At 57.6% G+C, this 15,018-nt stretch overlaps 1 protein-coding gene across 2 annotated transcripts; it reads left to right on the top strand.

Moving 5' to 3' along the window:
- Window positions 1-4,636: 4,636 nt before the first annotated feature.
- SP7 (Sp7 transcription factor) lies at window positions 4,637-13,209 on the top strand. 2 transcript variants are annotated; one of them, XM_023257110.2, is made up of 3 exons: window positions 4,637-4,906; window positions 5,392-5,441; window positions 10,282-13,209. In XM_023257110.2, the coding sequence occupies exons 2-3, from the start codon at window positions 5,421-5,423 to the stop codon at window positions 11,554-11,556; spliced, it is 1,296 nt and encodes a 431-aa protein (XP_023112878.1). In that variant the 5' UTR covers window positions 4,637-4,906; window positions 5,392-5,420; the 3' UTR covers window positions 11,557-13,209. The 2 variants fall into 2 exon arrangements, with proteins under 2 accessions (XP_023112878.1, XP_044917791.1); XM_045061856.1 differs by lacking the exons at window positions 4,637-4,906; window positions 5,392-5,441 and adding an exon at window positions 8,423-8,855.
- Window positions 13,210-15,018: the final 1,809 nt, after the last annotated feature.

Below are 15,018 nucleotides of genomic sequence, written 5' to 3'. Positions count from 1 at the left end.
GCAGCTGTCCCTCAGGGCCTTTTATCTCTAGCCCCACCATCTCTGTTTTCCCCCGTTTCTCTCCGTTCATCTTCCTGTTTTCCTGTCTCTAGGTGCCTTTTTCTTTCCCATCCCCTCTGTGTTCTCTGTCGCTGGTGTCTCTCCTGGAGACAAGGGCTGGGCCTGGGTGCATGGGGGTGGGGGTAGCGGCCAGACCAGGGGCCCGGGACATGAGCGCAACTTTCCAAGCTTCTCTTCCAGGCCCCTGTGGTTGGGGAGCTCCACAGAGGGAGAGATGAGTCAGCGGGCCCGCAGAGCAGGGGGGGGGGGTCTAGGTGGGGGTGGGGATGCCGGGGTTCCCCAGGGCCAGGGAGTTCGCTGGGGCATCTCCGTCTCTCATCTCTGGAGGATATGGGGAGTCAAGGAGCTCTGGTTCCCCAAAAGGTTCACTAGAGGTGGCTACACTAGTAGGAGCTGCAGGCAGCAGTTTATAGGACTGGCAGCACCCTCCTCATCACCCTTATTCTCAGATTCCTCCGGGAAGAGGGGTTCCTAAATCCCCCCAAGGAGACTTCAGGGACCTTTAGAGCTGTACAGCTGTGGTGATGGGCCTGTGTGTATGTGTATGACGCCTGCCATATATGTAAATGTGTGTACTGATGGGAGTGGGTGGGAGTCCCCAGTTGGGAAGGTGTTCTAGGTGACTGTGAGTCTGTCCCTATGTATGTACGCTGGTGTGCGCATTCTCGTGATTGGGGGTTAAGGTAGGTGTCTTGTACAAACATCATCTATATAGAGCTAGATATATAGGTGTGTATCAGTGTGGGTGCCTATGGAGTAGTTAGTCAGTGGACCCTTGAACAACATGGGTTTGCACTGTGTGTGGGTCCATTTATACACCCATTTTTCTTACAGCCCAGTACAAACGTATGTTTTCTCTTCCTTATGACTTTTTTTTTAAATTTTTCTAATATTTATTTTTGACAGAAAGAGAGGCAGAGCATGAGTAGGGGAGGGGCAGAGAGAGAGGGAGACACAGAATCTGAAACAGGCTCCAGGCTCTGAGCGGTCAGCACAGAGCCCGACGCGGGGCTCGAACTCATGGACCGCGAGATCATGACCTGAGCCGAAGTCGGACGCTCAACCGACTGAGCCACCCAGGCGCCCCTCCTTATGACTTTCTTAATAACATTTTCTTTACTCTAGCTTACTTTATTGTAAGAATACATACAAGTCTATAATACATATAACATACAAAATCTGTGTTGACTGACTTTATGTTATGGGGAAGTCTTCAGGTTCCACAGTAGGCTATCGGTAGTTAAGTTTGGGGGGAATCAAAAGTTATATGCTGGTTTTCGACTGTGAGGGGGTTGGCACCTCCAACCCTTGCATTGTTCAAGGGTCAGTATATGTTCATAACTCAGCATGTGTGTGAGCGTGTATCTAAAAGTGTGTCACTCATTAGGTATGTATTAGGGTATGTGGATGTATTCCAGGGGCTCTGTTAGCTGTTCATGGGTGATTCTAGGGTAGCCAAACCTTCTATAACAACAACAGGAAAGGGTTAGGAGTCCCTTTGGCTTACGGCTGTCAGAGGGAGCCTGGTCTAGGAGGGTGAGCAGCGGGCAGTGGGTGTGGAAGGAGGCAGCTTCCTTAAGGAGTAGGGGGATAAGCAGTCTTCCACTCTGCCTAGTTTTCACTCTCTCTCCACCTCACCCCATCCCACCCCCCAGTCTTTCCAAATGATCCCAAACCATTAGAGAGAACTGAGGCAGGTTCCGGATTCAACCCCTCTAACCTAGAAATCCCACCCTGATTCTTCCAGGGGAGGGAGGGAAGGGAGCGGTCCTGTGGTTCAGCCCAGTCCTGGGGTTGAGAGATCAGAAAGGCACCATCCCACCCCTTCCTTCAGGGGCGTCCATCTCAGAGCTCAGCATCTGGGTGGCCATGGGCGGAGGCTGAGGGGCCCCCAGGGTGGTGGGGGGTGGTGGATAGAAACCAGATGCCTAGGGGGTTTATACTGGAAGGACCAGAGCCGCAGCCTCTACCCGCCCCTGCCACATGGCGCCTCTGCCTGGGCTGCCCCACCCCCTGGGAGGCTGGGCTGAGGGAGGCCTGCAAGGGTGGAGGCAGGTCCTTGGTCAGGGCTCCCAGTCGCTGCCCCTACCCCCTGGGGGCACTGGGAAGGGGGTTAGGGGTCTGGACCCAGGAATACCAGGGCCTCGGCTGGGCAGTAGGACTATCTTTTAAATGAGTGTGGAAAAAGTCAGAACCCAGGGTCCCAAGGGAGGCAGCTGGGGCTTCAGGCAACCCCTCTACCTGGCTTTGGCACCGGCCTTTGGGAGGGGGCTCTGTGTCCAGGCGCTATCCTATTGGGGGTGACGCATCAGGGACCCTGGCTGACATATTTCTGGGAAACTTGCTCCTTCCTTTTCCTTCCCTAGCACTCCAGTCCCTCCCCAGGTACAATTAGGGATAAAGCCCCCAAGGGAAGTGGAGAAGGTTGACCTCTGCCCCCATCTCCTCTCCCCAACCCTGCATCTCTATTCATCCTTCCTTGTTCAGTCCTTTCCTTTCTTCCCCAATGTAGGCTGAGACCCAACCTCTTCTCTCACCTGCCACGGCTCTTCTCGGTTCTGGAGTCTACACTTTTCTCCTCTGCCTCAGTTGCCTGCCTGATCTAACTAGTCTCAGGCTTTTCTACTGGCTGTGCAGTAATTTCTCCAAAGCTTCCCCTTCTTATTCCCAGTTTCTGAGTGGGGGGCCCCAGAAGTCCATCTGGCACCTCAGCCTCGGATGCCCCCACCAGGGGGAGACTGGGAGGTCAAGGGGACACCCCACCACGGGCACTTCCTCTTGGGCAGACGGGTGGGGTGGCCCATGTGTAATCATCGGACACAATTATGCGCTATTTATACTCCCTCCCCGCCCCCCACCTGCCTGGCCGCTTAACCCTCTGCCTCCTCCAGACCTGGCCATGCCTCCAGCTATTTTTTTCTGTCCTGTCCTTCCAAGCCATTGTCTCTATCTTTGTTCCTCTGGGCCTGTTTCTTTTCCTTTTTCTTTTTTTCTGTTCTCTGTTTTTTTTAAAGCCAAGCACCTGGCCTTCTGTTTCCCTCTTGTCTCTTTCTCTTTTATGTCCCACAGCGTCTCTTCTGATTCCCTTGGATTGTTTTATTTGTTTTGTGTATCTCACCGTCTTTCTGCTCACTCGCTCTTCCTTCCTTCCTTCCTTCCTTCCTTCCTTCCTTCCTTCCTTCCTTCCTTCCTTCCTCCCTCTCTTAATTTCTCTTTCTTTCTTCTTTGTTTTCTTGTTTCTTTCTCTTTTGTCTGCCAGACACTCTGTTTCCCTAAACCCTTTCTCCAAATGCTGAGCCCCCAGGGTTGGCTTGGGGTAATTCACATCAAGGGGCTGGAATCCAAATGCCTGGTCCTGGTCCTGAATTTTGATTCTGCCTGCTAATTAAACTGCACTTAACCCTCCCTGAACCTCCAGTCCGCTTCTCCCTCTTCCCCACCTTTTCCTCAGTGGGAGCCAAAGAAGCTAGGCAGTGGGCACTCAGGGGAGAAAGTGAGAGAACTGGGTTGGGGAGTTGGGGGGGGGTTCCTTTTCACTAATGGACATGGAACCCGCTGTGGGAGAGATGCTACCGATTGGCTGCCCAGTCCCTTCTCTCTCATAAACTTACCTTAGGGCCCAGGTTTCAATTATTAAGACTTTTTGGGTTTCCCTCACCCAACCTAGTTGACCTTCCTTCTTTTCTTCCCTTTGTGATGAGAAGTCATAGATGGGAAGTCCTGCCGAAGCTCTAACTTCAAGTCTGCCTGCTGCAGAGGGAACTGATGCATGGCAGTGAGACAGAGAACTGGGAGCTCTCTCCCAGGAGAGCATGATCACTCAGAAGAACTATCCAGCAAAGCATAGAGATTTGACGTGTGGCCAAGAGGAGCTTAGGGATGGTAACTGGCAAGGAATGATGAAGGCTAGGGCTTATCTTTTTGGGAGTTAATCCAAAGGGGCAAGGTTCGAGCATGGATGAGTTGATCCAATGAACTTCTACCTCCACCCTCACTCCTTCCCACCTGAAATTTTCTTAGAATCAGAAGATCCAGGTTCTGCCCCACAAAATGAGGTAGGCCTAGGTGGTACTTTCTTAGGAGTGAAACTGAGGCATTGGGAAGAAGATTGGGGAACCCCTGAGCCTGTGCCAAGCCTTCCTCCCCCTCTCCACCCCTTCCTCCAGGCCTTGCTCTGGAACCTGCCTCGGTGACCCTAAAAGTTTGGGCAGCTGCAGCCTCCACCCAGAGCACGGCCCCCCTCCTGTCTCTCACAACACACTCGCACACACACTGTTCTCCTGATCTAGAGGTGGGTGACGGGGGACGCAAGCATCTCTGTGGTCAGCTCGGGTGTATGTGTGGTGTGTGCACCTCCAGCCATGTCCCTGGGCTCATTTGAGTGTGAGTGTGCCTGTGTTCATTCATGACAGCGGCTGTGGCCGTGTGGGCAGTGCTGTGTGTGCGGACGTGTGCATGTATCATCCTGTGTTTGTCCGTGAGTGCGTATGTCAATGTGTTCCAGTCTCTCTGTGTGAGTGTCGTCCCCAATCCCCCATCCCCCCCCTGGATCTCTAATTAGTGGTTTGGGGTTTGTTCCTTTTCCCTCCTGTTCCTTCCCTCAGCGGCGCGGCGGCCTCAGCAGCAGTAGGAGCGGCGGCAGCAGAAGCGGCGGCAGCAGCAGCAGCCAGGACTCTGGAGTCAGAGTAGGATTGTAGGATCGCAGCCCGAGTGGGAGCAGGAGTGGAGCTGGCCTGGGAGAGGAGCGGAGCCCTCCTGGGGCCCTCAGGCCACCCCTTGCCTGCACTCCCACTGCCAGACCTCCAAGGAGGAGACACCCAGGACACCCAGCCCCAGAGCCCCCCAGGTACATGACACTGGGCAGCCCTGGGAGGGGTTCCCGCGGAGGTCTATGGGATTGCTGGGGGCAGGGTGTGGGACACCTGGGCCCACCGTCCCTTCCACCCTTCCCCTTCAGCAACCCCCCCCCCCCAACCCAGGACAGACACTTGACAACTTGCCCAGGGTCCTACCCTCCTCCTGCTTCCACCCCTTCCCTGGAGCCCTGTTTGTCCTCTCCCGCCCAGATCCCTTCTTTGGGGAGCTCAGCAAATGGAGCAGGAAATTTGGACCCTCTGCCTCCCTCTCTCGCCCTGCTCATTGGATCTGGAGCCTTCTCCGCTGGGAAAGCTGTAATTAGAGGGTGGATCCCTACAGACAGAGAGCAGCCCCCCCCACCCCCCACCCCCCAGTCCCTTCTAACTTTAGATCTCTTCTCTCCCATTCTCCCATTCTCCCTCCCTCTCCCTCTCCCTCTCTCTCCGGCTCGGCTGGCTCTCTCCATCTGCCTAGCTCCTTGGGACCCGTTCCCCAGCCTCAGGATGGCGTCCTCCCTGCTTGAGGTAACTGCCCCCTCCTCCCCCCAGGACACCAGCAACGGTCCTAATGGTCCTAATCCCTCCCCGCCCCCTGCCTCCCAACTCACACAGACAGTGGCTGTGGTGCTTGTCACTTCCAGGGTCCCTCTGATGAGGAGAGAGGACAGGGCTCAGAGGGGGGAGCAGAGGGCAGGAGGAAGGGCTGGAGAGAGAGGGGCCAGGGGTCAGAGAGCTGTCAAAGGAAGATGAGAGGGGCCAGGTCAGAAGAAGGCATGGACCTCCGAGGTCCACAGCACACGCCAACCCCGAGGAGTGGACAGGGATGGAGAAAGGAGGAAGAGGAGGGGTAGGAGATGAGTCAGCCCTCACAGACAGGGGGAGAGAGTGAGAGGGCTGGTGCGGTGGGCACCAGGCACTACACTTGGTATTAGTGCCTTGGGGGTCCCATATCCGGGAGCTCCTGGCCTGAGCCTGGGCCACAGCTTGTCTGGTTTGTAGGTGGGCAGGGGCTGGGCCTCGGGGCGGGGTGTGTAGGGGAAGAGGTGAGTTATGAGAGAAGGGAGAAGGGCAGCCCTGTGCATGTGGGGGGGCTGACCAGAGGAACTGGGCCCGGGCCTGAGAGGGAAGCAAGGAGGAGGGCCAGGGTCTGAGGCCGCCTGCCCGGCTCACAAATATTTAGCTTTCAGCCAAAGACAAACTCAGCTCTATTTTGGGAGTGGGAGGCTCCAGGGCGGACTGGGCCACTTCCCCTACAGCCTGGGACCCCGGCATCCCTTGCCTTCGGCACTGGGGTTGGAGGGCGCTAGGGTACCATGGAGGTCAGGTTTGGGGGTCTTGAGAAATCACGGACTCTACCAGCGGGGGCAGGGGGAGACTCCAGGTGCATAGTTGGAAAGGAAGGACTCATAGCCACTCAAAGCCACTGAGAATGTCCTGAGTTCTCCTGGCTTCTGGGTCTCTGACTCTGTTTCTCTGTCATCATCTCTGTCCTGTTTTCTGGGTCCCTCCACAGGAGTTTGGGGCCGACAGCCCACCCTTCAGGTCAGCCACCTTCAGTAGCCTTGAACTTTCCATATTCACAGGCCCCTCAGAAGCCCCCATTTCTGCTCTCAGTGCCCTAGCTCAGGTCCCAGGGGTGATGGGCTGACCAGGAAGCGGATTCATTCAGCCTCCAGGAGAGATGTGTGTGAGACCCGAGCGAAAATCTTTTTTAACACCTGTGTTCACTGGCCTGGGCGGAAGTGCTCGGATGGAAACCAGCGTGCCTGCTTATGCATGGCTGGCTCCGTGCGAGCACAGGTGTGTGCGTATGTGTATCAGCTGGGCCATCTGAGCATCTGGTCGTCCAAGTGAAGAATGTGTGTGTGTGTGTGTGTGTGTGTGTGTGTGTGTGTGTAAGACCGGGAATGGTGAGTTTGTGACTGAGTTTGAGGGAATGGCATGCAAGCCAGTGGTGTGGACACGATGTCTCTCGTCACTGCTCCGTATCCAGTCGGGGTCCCCAGGTGTTGTGCTCTACTTCCTGTTGCAACGAGGGCAGATCTCTGACCCTGCCATTTTCCCACTGGACTCTATATCGAGCCGTCATTGAAACACTGCGGTTGGTCTTGAGGAAGTTCCGGGACCAAGGTGTGTGGGGATCCTGGGTCCATCCAGGGCAGGGGCAGTGTCAGTGGGCGTGGGCACCACGCCAGGTTGCCAGCGTGGCACTGGTGCCTGGGGGGGAGGGGCTGGCCCAGAGGCCTGTTGGAAAGACACAGGATCGGGGTAGCACTTCTGGGCTTTTCATGTCCCTCACTCCTTGTGAGCTGGAGATGCCCCCGACACAAAGGCACTCCAGTCCTTCTGTCTGTTTCTCCTACTCTTGGGGCACTGGGGCCCTCAATTGTCCCCTTCACCCACCCAGGAAGCCCTCTGCCTGGTATAGGTGGGCTCTCTGGTGGTGGGAAGAACTTGGAGGTTCAGAGAGGGAAACGGCTGCTGTCTGATGAGAGGATCACCTGGGCTGAATGAACTGCAGGGGAAGAGGCCAGAGGGAGGAAGGGGGGTGCGGGCCAGGTGGGCAGGGAGAATTGCAAGTGGGGAGAACCAGACAACATGGCGGTGGCTGAAATGGAGAACTGGAACCCAGGACCGTGTGTGCCCAGAGTGGATGGCCAGCTGGTCCTCAGATGTAGCGTGAGCTTCCGCAAGAGGTCAGCCCGGCACTGTGAGCTCCCCGGAAAAAGGGGGCCCCCTTCCCTGGCTGCATGTAGGAGTGAGAGAGTTGGGACAGCTCCTTGTTCTTTCTCTGGAGACTCCTTTTCAGTACTTGAAGCCTGCTTTTATTGTTTTAGCGGAAGGTGGGGGGGCAGAGGTCGGAAGAAAAACAACCGGAAGGTGGGACCCCTGGGCGCCCAGGAAGGTGATACATTTGATCAGGTATGGGGGTGCATATGTAGGACCCCCTTAGGAGCACACAAGCAGCCACAGAAGGGAAACTGAGGCTCTGATGAACCTAGCCAGGTGCCCGGCTCTTGGCCTCCAGAACCTTCCGAGTGGGTCTGGTGCCTTGCTCCCCCTTCTCTGCCCTCAGGGGCCCTGGGGGCCACCACTCCAGGGCTGGGGTCTCCTGTTGGCCTGGGGCTGCTAGCCTTCTTTCACCCCTCCTTCCTTCTCCCCAGCTGGGTGGGGTCCCTGGGCTTGGCTGAGGCCCCTGTGGCCACAGTGTGAGGGCCGGGCGGGGGGGGACGGCGTCGGCGTTTTTAAAAATAAACCGACCGCAGGGAAACCAACGGAGCCGGGCTGGGCCGAGGGGGAGAAGCGGTCAGGGGGAGAAGGAGGGAGGAGTGGCCTGGTCTGGGGGTTTTCTGGGGCCCAGCATCATGGTGGTTTTCTCTTAGGTAGGAGATCTGTCCTCCTCCTCCTCCTCCTCCTCCTCCTCCTCCTCCTCCTTCTCCCCCTTCCACTTTATTTTTTCTTCCTCCTTTCTTTCCCTCTGTTTTCCTCCGCCTTCCTGCCTTCCGAGCCCAGTCTCTCTCCATCACCTCTTTGTTTATTCTCCTTTTCCTCTCTCTCCCTGCCCTTTGTCTTTTCACCTTCCTGCTCTTTTGGGTTTCTGCCCATTTCTGCCCCTTGATGCCAGTTTTCCCCTCTGCCTCCCCTTCCCCCACCCCCGGTGGCTTTTATGTCTGTGCCTCACCCTGTGCAGGGTCCTTTGCTCCTCTCGGCTCTGGGTCTCTGCCTCTCCCCTTGGCACTGCATGTTTTTCCCTCTTCGTTCTGCTAGGATTTGACTCCTGCGCCGGCTTCCCTGCCTCAGCCTACCCTCTGCTTGGAAGACTCCAGGGAAACTTTGGCTGGGGAGGACCCAGGGCTTTTCCCGTAGCCAGATTTGAGGAAGGTTTTGGTGGCTCAAATTTGGGAGGAGTCCGTGGGGTCAACAGGACTTCAGAGAGAGGTAACTGGGCAGGGCGGGGGCCTCAGGTTTGCACTTGGGGAGCAGCACAGGGGTGATGACTGCACACACCCCTCACTGCAACCTTAAAACCCCAGACCTACCTGTAGGATTGGTGTCACACACACAAACCGCATGCTCGGAGGGACCGGGCAGGTCTTAGATGCTTGGGTTCTTTTTTAGCTTTCCTGGGAAAGCACCGGGTACATCAGCTTTTGAGGACCCCAGTCGGGGAACTGTACAGGGCCAGCTTTTGAGGGCATCTTTTTGGGTGGGGTTCTCAGTATGGATGTCTGTACCAGTCAGAGATTCTGGAGGGAATCTTCTCCTCCTGGGGTGTCCTGAGGTTGACCCAGGGAGGGGTACCACGAGTTCCCGAGGGATGGGAACCTCAGGGTGGTTTGGCCAGGTAGCAGTAGCATGATGGGTATTAAGGGCGTCTTGTGCTTGGAAAAGAGCCCCGTGCCTCACATCTATATATCTTCCTTCACTCACGGGGCTGGAAGGGTGTCGAGAGATCAGCTACATGAGGGCTACATGTTAGGGGACACTGGACATGGAGGGGCATGGCCATGAGCCAATATCTTAGCCATCCCAATTCCCAGCCCCAGAGGAGTGTGAGGACTTCGGGCCCCTCCAGCCTTCCCAAAGGGGTACCAGCTGGCTCCGCAAAGCAGGAGGGTGCCCACTGCCCGCTTGAAAGACATTCTTGCCTCAGCCACAGTCCTGGCTTGGCGGCAGCCCTGTTCCCTCTCAATGTCCCAGTGTCTCCGCGTCGCTTCCTCTTGCTCCCCAGCTCCAGAGTCCCTGCCAAGAGATTCCTTATTCCTTACATGAGGCTGTGGCCTCAGGGAGACCGGGGCACTCGCTGCCTTCGTCAAGAGCTGAAGCAGAGACAGGAAGTGGAATATGGGGGTAAAGCTGAGAAAACCTGGAGTGTGTGTGGGGGGGTGACTGCAGTCCCCTAATACTTCTCTTTCTCCCCATGTGTCTCTTTGAGACTCATCTTTCCTCTCCAAGTCTCGGACCATGACCTCTACTCTGAACCCACTTCCAGGGGCAGGACCCCTAATTCTCACCTCACCCAGGTGCAGCGTCCATCCCAGGCTCTTCTCGTTGCTATTTAAGAAGTGTCTCCTGTTCCTCTGAGTCCCTGGAACCCCCCAGGAACTCCACAGTGAGCTCGGCCTCCTGCCTCCTGGGTCGGGTTGTTAGGCTGCAGTCTGGACCTCTCTCTCCTTCCGTGAAACCATCTGAGCTCTGCCCTGGGGCCCAGGGCTCTTGGCTGGCCCCTCCACCTCCCATCCTCTTGAACTCTTCCTGGAACCCCCTTGGTTCTGCTCTCCAGGCCTCCGGGCCTCACCCCAGGGTTTTGCTCTTCCTTCTACACTTTCTCCTCTCCCTAAGCAGCGCTTCCCTCTGTCCACAGGAGGAAGCTCACTATGGCTCCAGTCCCCTGGCCATGCTGACGGCGGCGTGCAGCAAATTTGGTGGCACCAGCCCTCTGCGGGACTCAACGACACTGGGCAAAGCAGGCGCAAAGAAGCCATACTCTGTGGGCAGTGACCTTTCAGCCCCCAAAACCATGGGGGATGCCTACCCAGCCCCCTTTTCAAGCACCAATGGGCTCCTCTCACCTGCAGGCAGTCCTCCGGCACCCACCTCGGGCTATGCCAATGACTACCCTCCCTTTTCCCACTCATTCCCTGGGCCCACCGGCACCCAGGACCCTGGGCTGCTAGTTCCCAAGGGCCACAGCTCTTCTGACTGCCTGCCCAGTGTCTACACCTCTCTGGACATGGCACACCCCTACGGCTCCTGGTACAAGGCAGGCATCCACGCAGGCATCTCACCGGGCCCAGGCAACGCTCCTACTCCTTGGTGGGACATGCATCCTGGGGGCAATTGGCTAGGTGGTGGGCAGGGTCAGGGTGATGGGCTGCAAGGGACACTGCCCACAGGCCCTGCTCAGCCTCCGCTGAACCCCCAGCTGCCCACCTACCCATCCGACTTTGCCCCCCTTAATCCAGCTCCCTACCCAGCTCCCCACCTCCTGCAACCAGGGCCCCAGCACGTCTTGCCCCAAGATGTCTATAAACCCAAGGCAGTGAGCAACAGCGGGCAGCTGGAGGGGAGCAGTGGGGCCAAACCCCCTCGGGGCGCAGGCACAGGGGGCAGTGGCGGATACGGAGGCAGCGGAACGGGGCGCTCCTCCTGCGACTGCCCCAACTGCCAGGAGCTAGAGCGCCTGGGGGCAGCGGCAGCTGGGCTGCGGAAGAAGCCCATCCACAGCTGCCACATCCCCGGTTGTGGCAAGGTGTACGGCAAGGCCTCACACCTGAAGGCCCACTTGCGCTGGCACACGGGCGAGAGGCCCTTCGTCTGCAACTGGCTCTTCTGCGGCAAGAGGTTCACCCGTTCGGACGAGCTGGAGCGCCACGTGCGCACCCACACCCGGGAGAAGAAGTTCACCTGCCTGCTCTGCTCCAAGCGCTTTACCCGAAGCGACCACCTGAGCAAGCACCAGCGTACCCACGGCGAGCCCGGCCCAGGGCCCCCTCCCAGCGGCCCCAAGGAACTGGGGGAGGGCCGCAGTGCGGGGGAAGAGGAGGCCAGTCAGACGCCCCGACCTTCGGCTTCGCCGGCCCCCCCAGAGAAAGCCCCTGAAGGCAGTCCAGAGCAGAGCAACCTGCTGGAGATCTGAGCTGGGTGGAGGGTCTCCAGCCCCAGGGCTGCCTCGCCAGCCTCTTCTGGCTTCGTGGACCACTGCTTGCCCCTCACCCCCTTTTGCCCCTTGCATGCTGCCCTTGGGGCTCTTGCCGGCTCCCCCCTGGCCATTCTGGGCCTGGGGGTCTCCCAGCATGCCTCCTCAGCTCACCCCTCCCTATGCCTCGAGCCTGTAGTGCAAACTCTCATCTCAGGCCCTCACCTCGTGCCTGATTTCTGCACTCTGGCTTCCTAAGTTCTTCCCTCGCTCCTGCTCACGGCTTCCCTCTCCTCTGCTCTCACAGCATCATCTCATTTTCCTTCCATCTGGGCTCTCAACGCTTTATTTCTCCATCTCACTAACTCCTTAACAAACATCCTTTGTCAAGATCAGCTTCCCAGGCTGATTTCCCACTATCACTTAGCTTCCAGGCTCCAGTCTTCCCAATTTCTTATTCCACTAGCTTTCCATGCTCCAGAGCGTTCTTTTTTGTTTGTTTGTTTTTTGGGTTTTTTTTTTTTTTTTTACAAACACATGATGATGATGATGATGATGATGATAATTTATTGCCCCCTGGTGGCCTCTTTATTAGGGACCAGAGTTAGGGGGATTGGGGTTAGTGACCTGGCAGGGAGCAGGGTGCCAAAAGTGGGGCAGACCAGTGGGGATCTGATCCCAGAGATGGGGTGACCCCAGGGTCAGGGAGGCTGCCCCCAGGCCTGTATATTTAACCCCTATGTTCCAAGAGAAATGAATACTAATAATAATAATTCTATTTATCTAAGTTATGATGACAGGTCAGGTAGAGTGAGCTGGGGAGGGAAGGAGGTCCATTTCTGCTATGGAAATTTTAGCTAAATGTATCTCTGTTTAGAAAAAGTGTTAGTGGAGATCTTGTTAATAGAATTTCTATCATCAGGGTCTCAGTTAATGGGGTTTCTCTTTTAATGGAATCTCTGCTAATAGGGTTGGTTAGCTAGATCTCTGTTAAAGAGTTGATGGGGGGGTGTCTCTCAGTTAGGGATCCCTAGTATTCCCAGCCCCAGCCAGAAGCTGTGAAACCTCAAGCCCTATGGAGGGGAGGACTGGAATGTACCCCAGCTCCCTTGACCCCAGAGCAGGTTCTTCCACTGCCCCTCCCCTGACACCATGACCCCGGCAGGCTAATCCCTTGTTGCCATGGTTATGGAGAGCTTGCAGCTGCCATCCTGGACACGCTTTTTTGTGGAAGCCCACCTAACAGGAGGAGCACAATGGTTTGGATGTGCCTCTCCTAAAGAATAGGTGGGGAAGGCTTTCTCTGGGATCAGATTCAAGTAAATCAAGTATTTATTGAGTGCCTATTCTGTACAAGGCACTACTAGGCTGGTGCCTAAAAGCCATGAGAAAGAATTTATAGAGCTAGGAGGACAGAGGTCCCCAAGCAGATTTGGGGTTGCGTCCACAGGGCCCTCAACCTGGGACTTCCAATGCTCCCAACTCCACCTCTGGTGACTTTTAAAGCCGCTTCGTGCCTTTGAATGCCTTTCCTGTGACTTTGGATCCTCCTTTTCTGTCTCCTGCTTCCTCAAGGCCCCAAGTTAAAGGGTTAAAGCCTCTGGAGCTTGGGGAGAGGGTAATATTGGGGAAGGGAAAGGATCATGCCCTCATGGAGTCTTTTTTTTTTTTTTAATTATTATTATTATTTAATAAAAAATTCGATTTTAACTTTTGTCCTGGTGAGAAAAGAAAAAGAGGAAGGAAGAAGAGTGAACCACAGGATTTTTCCTTGGCAAACTGGGCACTCCCCACGGGCATCCTATCGTGCCCGTTGGCACACTGTGCCCGCGGCAGAACGCCCGCGTCGGCCAGGCCCTCGGGCGGAGGTCAGTATTCGAGCGCCCAGAGCTCTCCGTGTCGAGTCGGGAAGGCGGGGAGGTTTCCTCCCCGGCTCTTTCCTGCTTCCACCTCCGGACTCCGGCCAGGGCAGGGAGCCGGCCGGCGCGCCGGCCCCGCGATCGCCGCGCTGACTACTGCGCCGCCCCGAACCGGTCCCGGCGGGCGGCCCCGGCCTGGCACGTAACCGCCCCCTGCCCCGGGCCTGCAATCAGCCGTGCCCGCCGCCGAGTTAGCGGACGAACAAAAGCCACTCTGTGGCGGCCAGCCCGGAGCCACAATAGGGCTTTGTGCGGCCCCCGCCCCCGGGCTCCCCCGCTGGGCTGAGGGGGCGCACGGGCGGCGCCCCCGGCGACCGTCACCCCCCCCCCCCACTCCCGCCGGCTCGGGAGGCGCTGCGGGCGGGCTCGGACCGCCAGCCCCCTCCTCAGCCGGCCGCCGCGGCCGCCCCGTCCAGGTGCGAACCCTCCTGCCCTCAGGCGGGGCGCGCCGCTTCAAAGGGGCTTTGAAGAGGGCCGCGTTCCAGGGCTCCTCCCGCGGACTGGGGTTGGGGGCCGCGGCGGAAGAGACGCGGGGTGGGGGAGGGGGTCCCGGGCTCCCGCCCCCATCCCGCCGGGCAGGCTCCCCGGGACCCCCCAGGGCCTGGCCCTCTCGCCTCCCTGTCCCCGCCTGTCCGGTGCCAGCCCCCACCCGCCGCGGCCTCGCGGTCCTTCCCTCCCGGCCCCTCGGCCCCTTTCATCTTCCCTAGACTCCGCTTGGGGTTTTGCTGGTTTCTGGGAGATAAAAACCGCCTCAAATAGCGGCGGCGCGCTGCCAGGACAAACAGGGCCCGGCGGGCCATGTGCGCCTGGTTACCGGCCCTGAGCCGGGGCGCCGGGCCTCGGCGGGCCGATCTCCGGGCACGCAGGCTCCAGAGGCGCCTCCCGCCTCCCAAAGTCGAGGGCCCCTTTAAAAGCCTCGGGCAGGGCCGCTGCCTCGGTTTCCCGCCCAGGTCGTAGGGAAGGGCCCCCCCCGCCCCCCATTTGGAGACCGCCCGCTGAGCGCTCGGAGTTCATGGGGGCGGTGGGTCACAGTCTCTGTGTTGCCGGGGCCGCCGCGCCCCCTGGTGAAGTTAGTGGGAAGTGCGCTAGGCCTGGAGGTCGGCCTCCCAAGAATCCGCAACTCGTGAAAAACACTGGACAAACCTTAAACACCGGGCAGGCGGGGGTCCGATGTGAATACACGGCGCACTGTTCCTCCTCCCCAGTTCACATTACAGGGTGAGAGGAAGGCCCCTAACCCGTAATTACACCACAACCTGTTGGTGAAACTCAGGCTTCACCAAAAGGAGGTGGAAGTTGCAAGCCTAGTCCGCAGTGATTTCTTGGGGGATATGTATGGGTTGGATGGTGCCATGATTGAGGTTCAAGCAAAAACTTTGTCGGCGGGTTCTCAGTGCTCCCCACTAACTGTCAGAGTCATTGACTCCCTCTTTTCCTCCAAAGCCTGTCCTGCTTCCCCTTCTCAAGGAGAGCTTTTCCAGCCAGTTTCCCCAACTACCCTGGCTTTTCTCTACATCCTTTAAGCTTTCTGTGACATTCCAGG

This window comes from Felis catus, chromosome B4, assembly GCF_018350175.1.
Source record: "Felis catus isolate Fca126 chromosome B4, F.catus_Fca126_mat1.0, whole genome shotgun sequence".
NCBI classification, from domain to species: Eukaryota; Metazoa; Chordata; class Mammalia; order Carnivora; family Felidae; genus Felis; species Felis catus.
The sequence above is the reverse complement of the archived record's forward strand: the minus strand, read 5'-3'. Positions and strand labels throughout refer to the sequence as shown.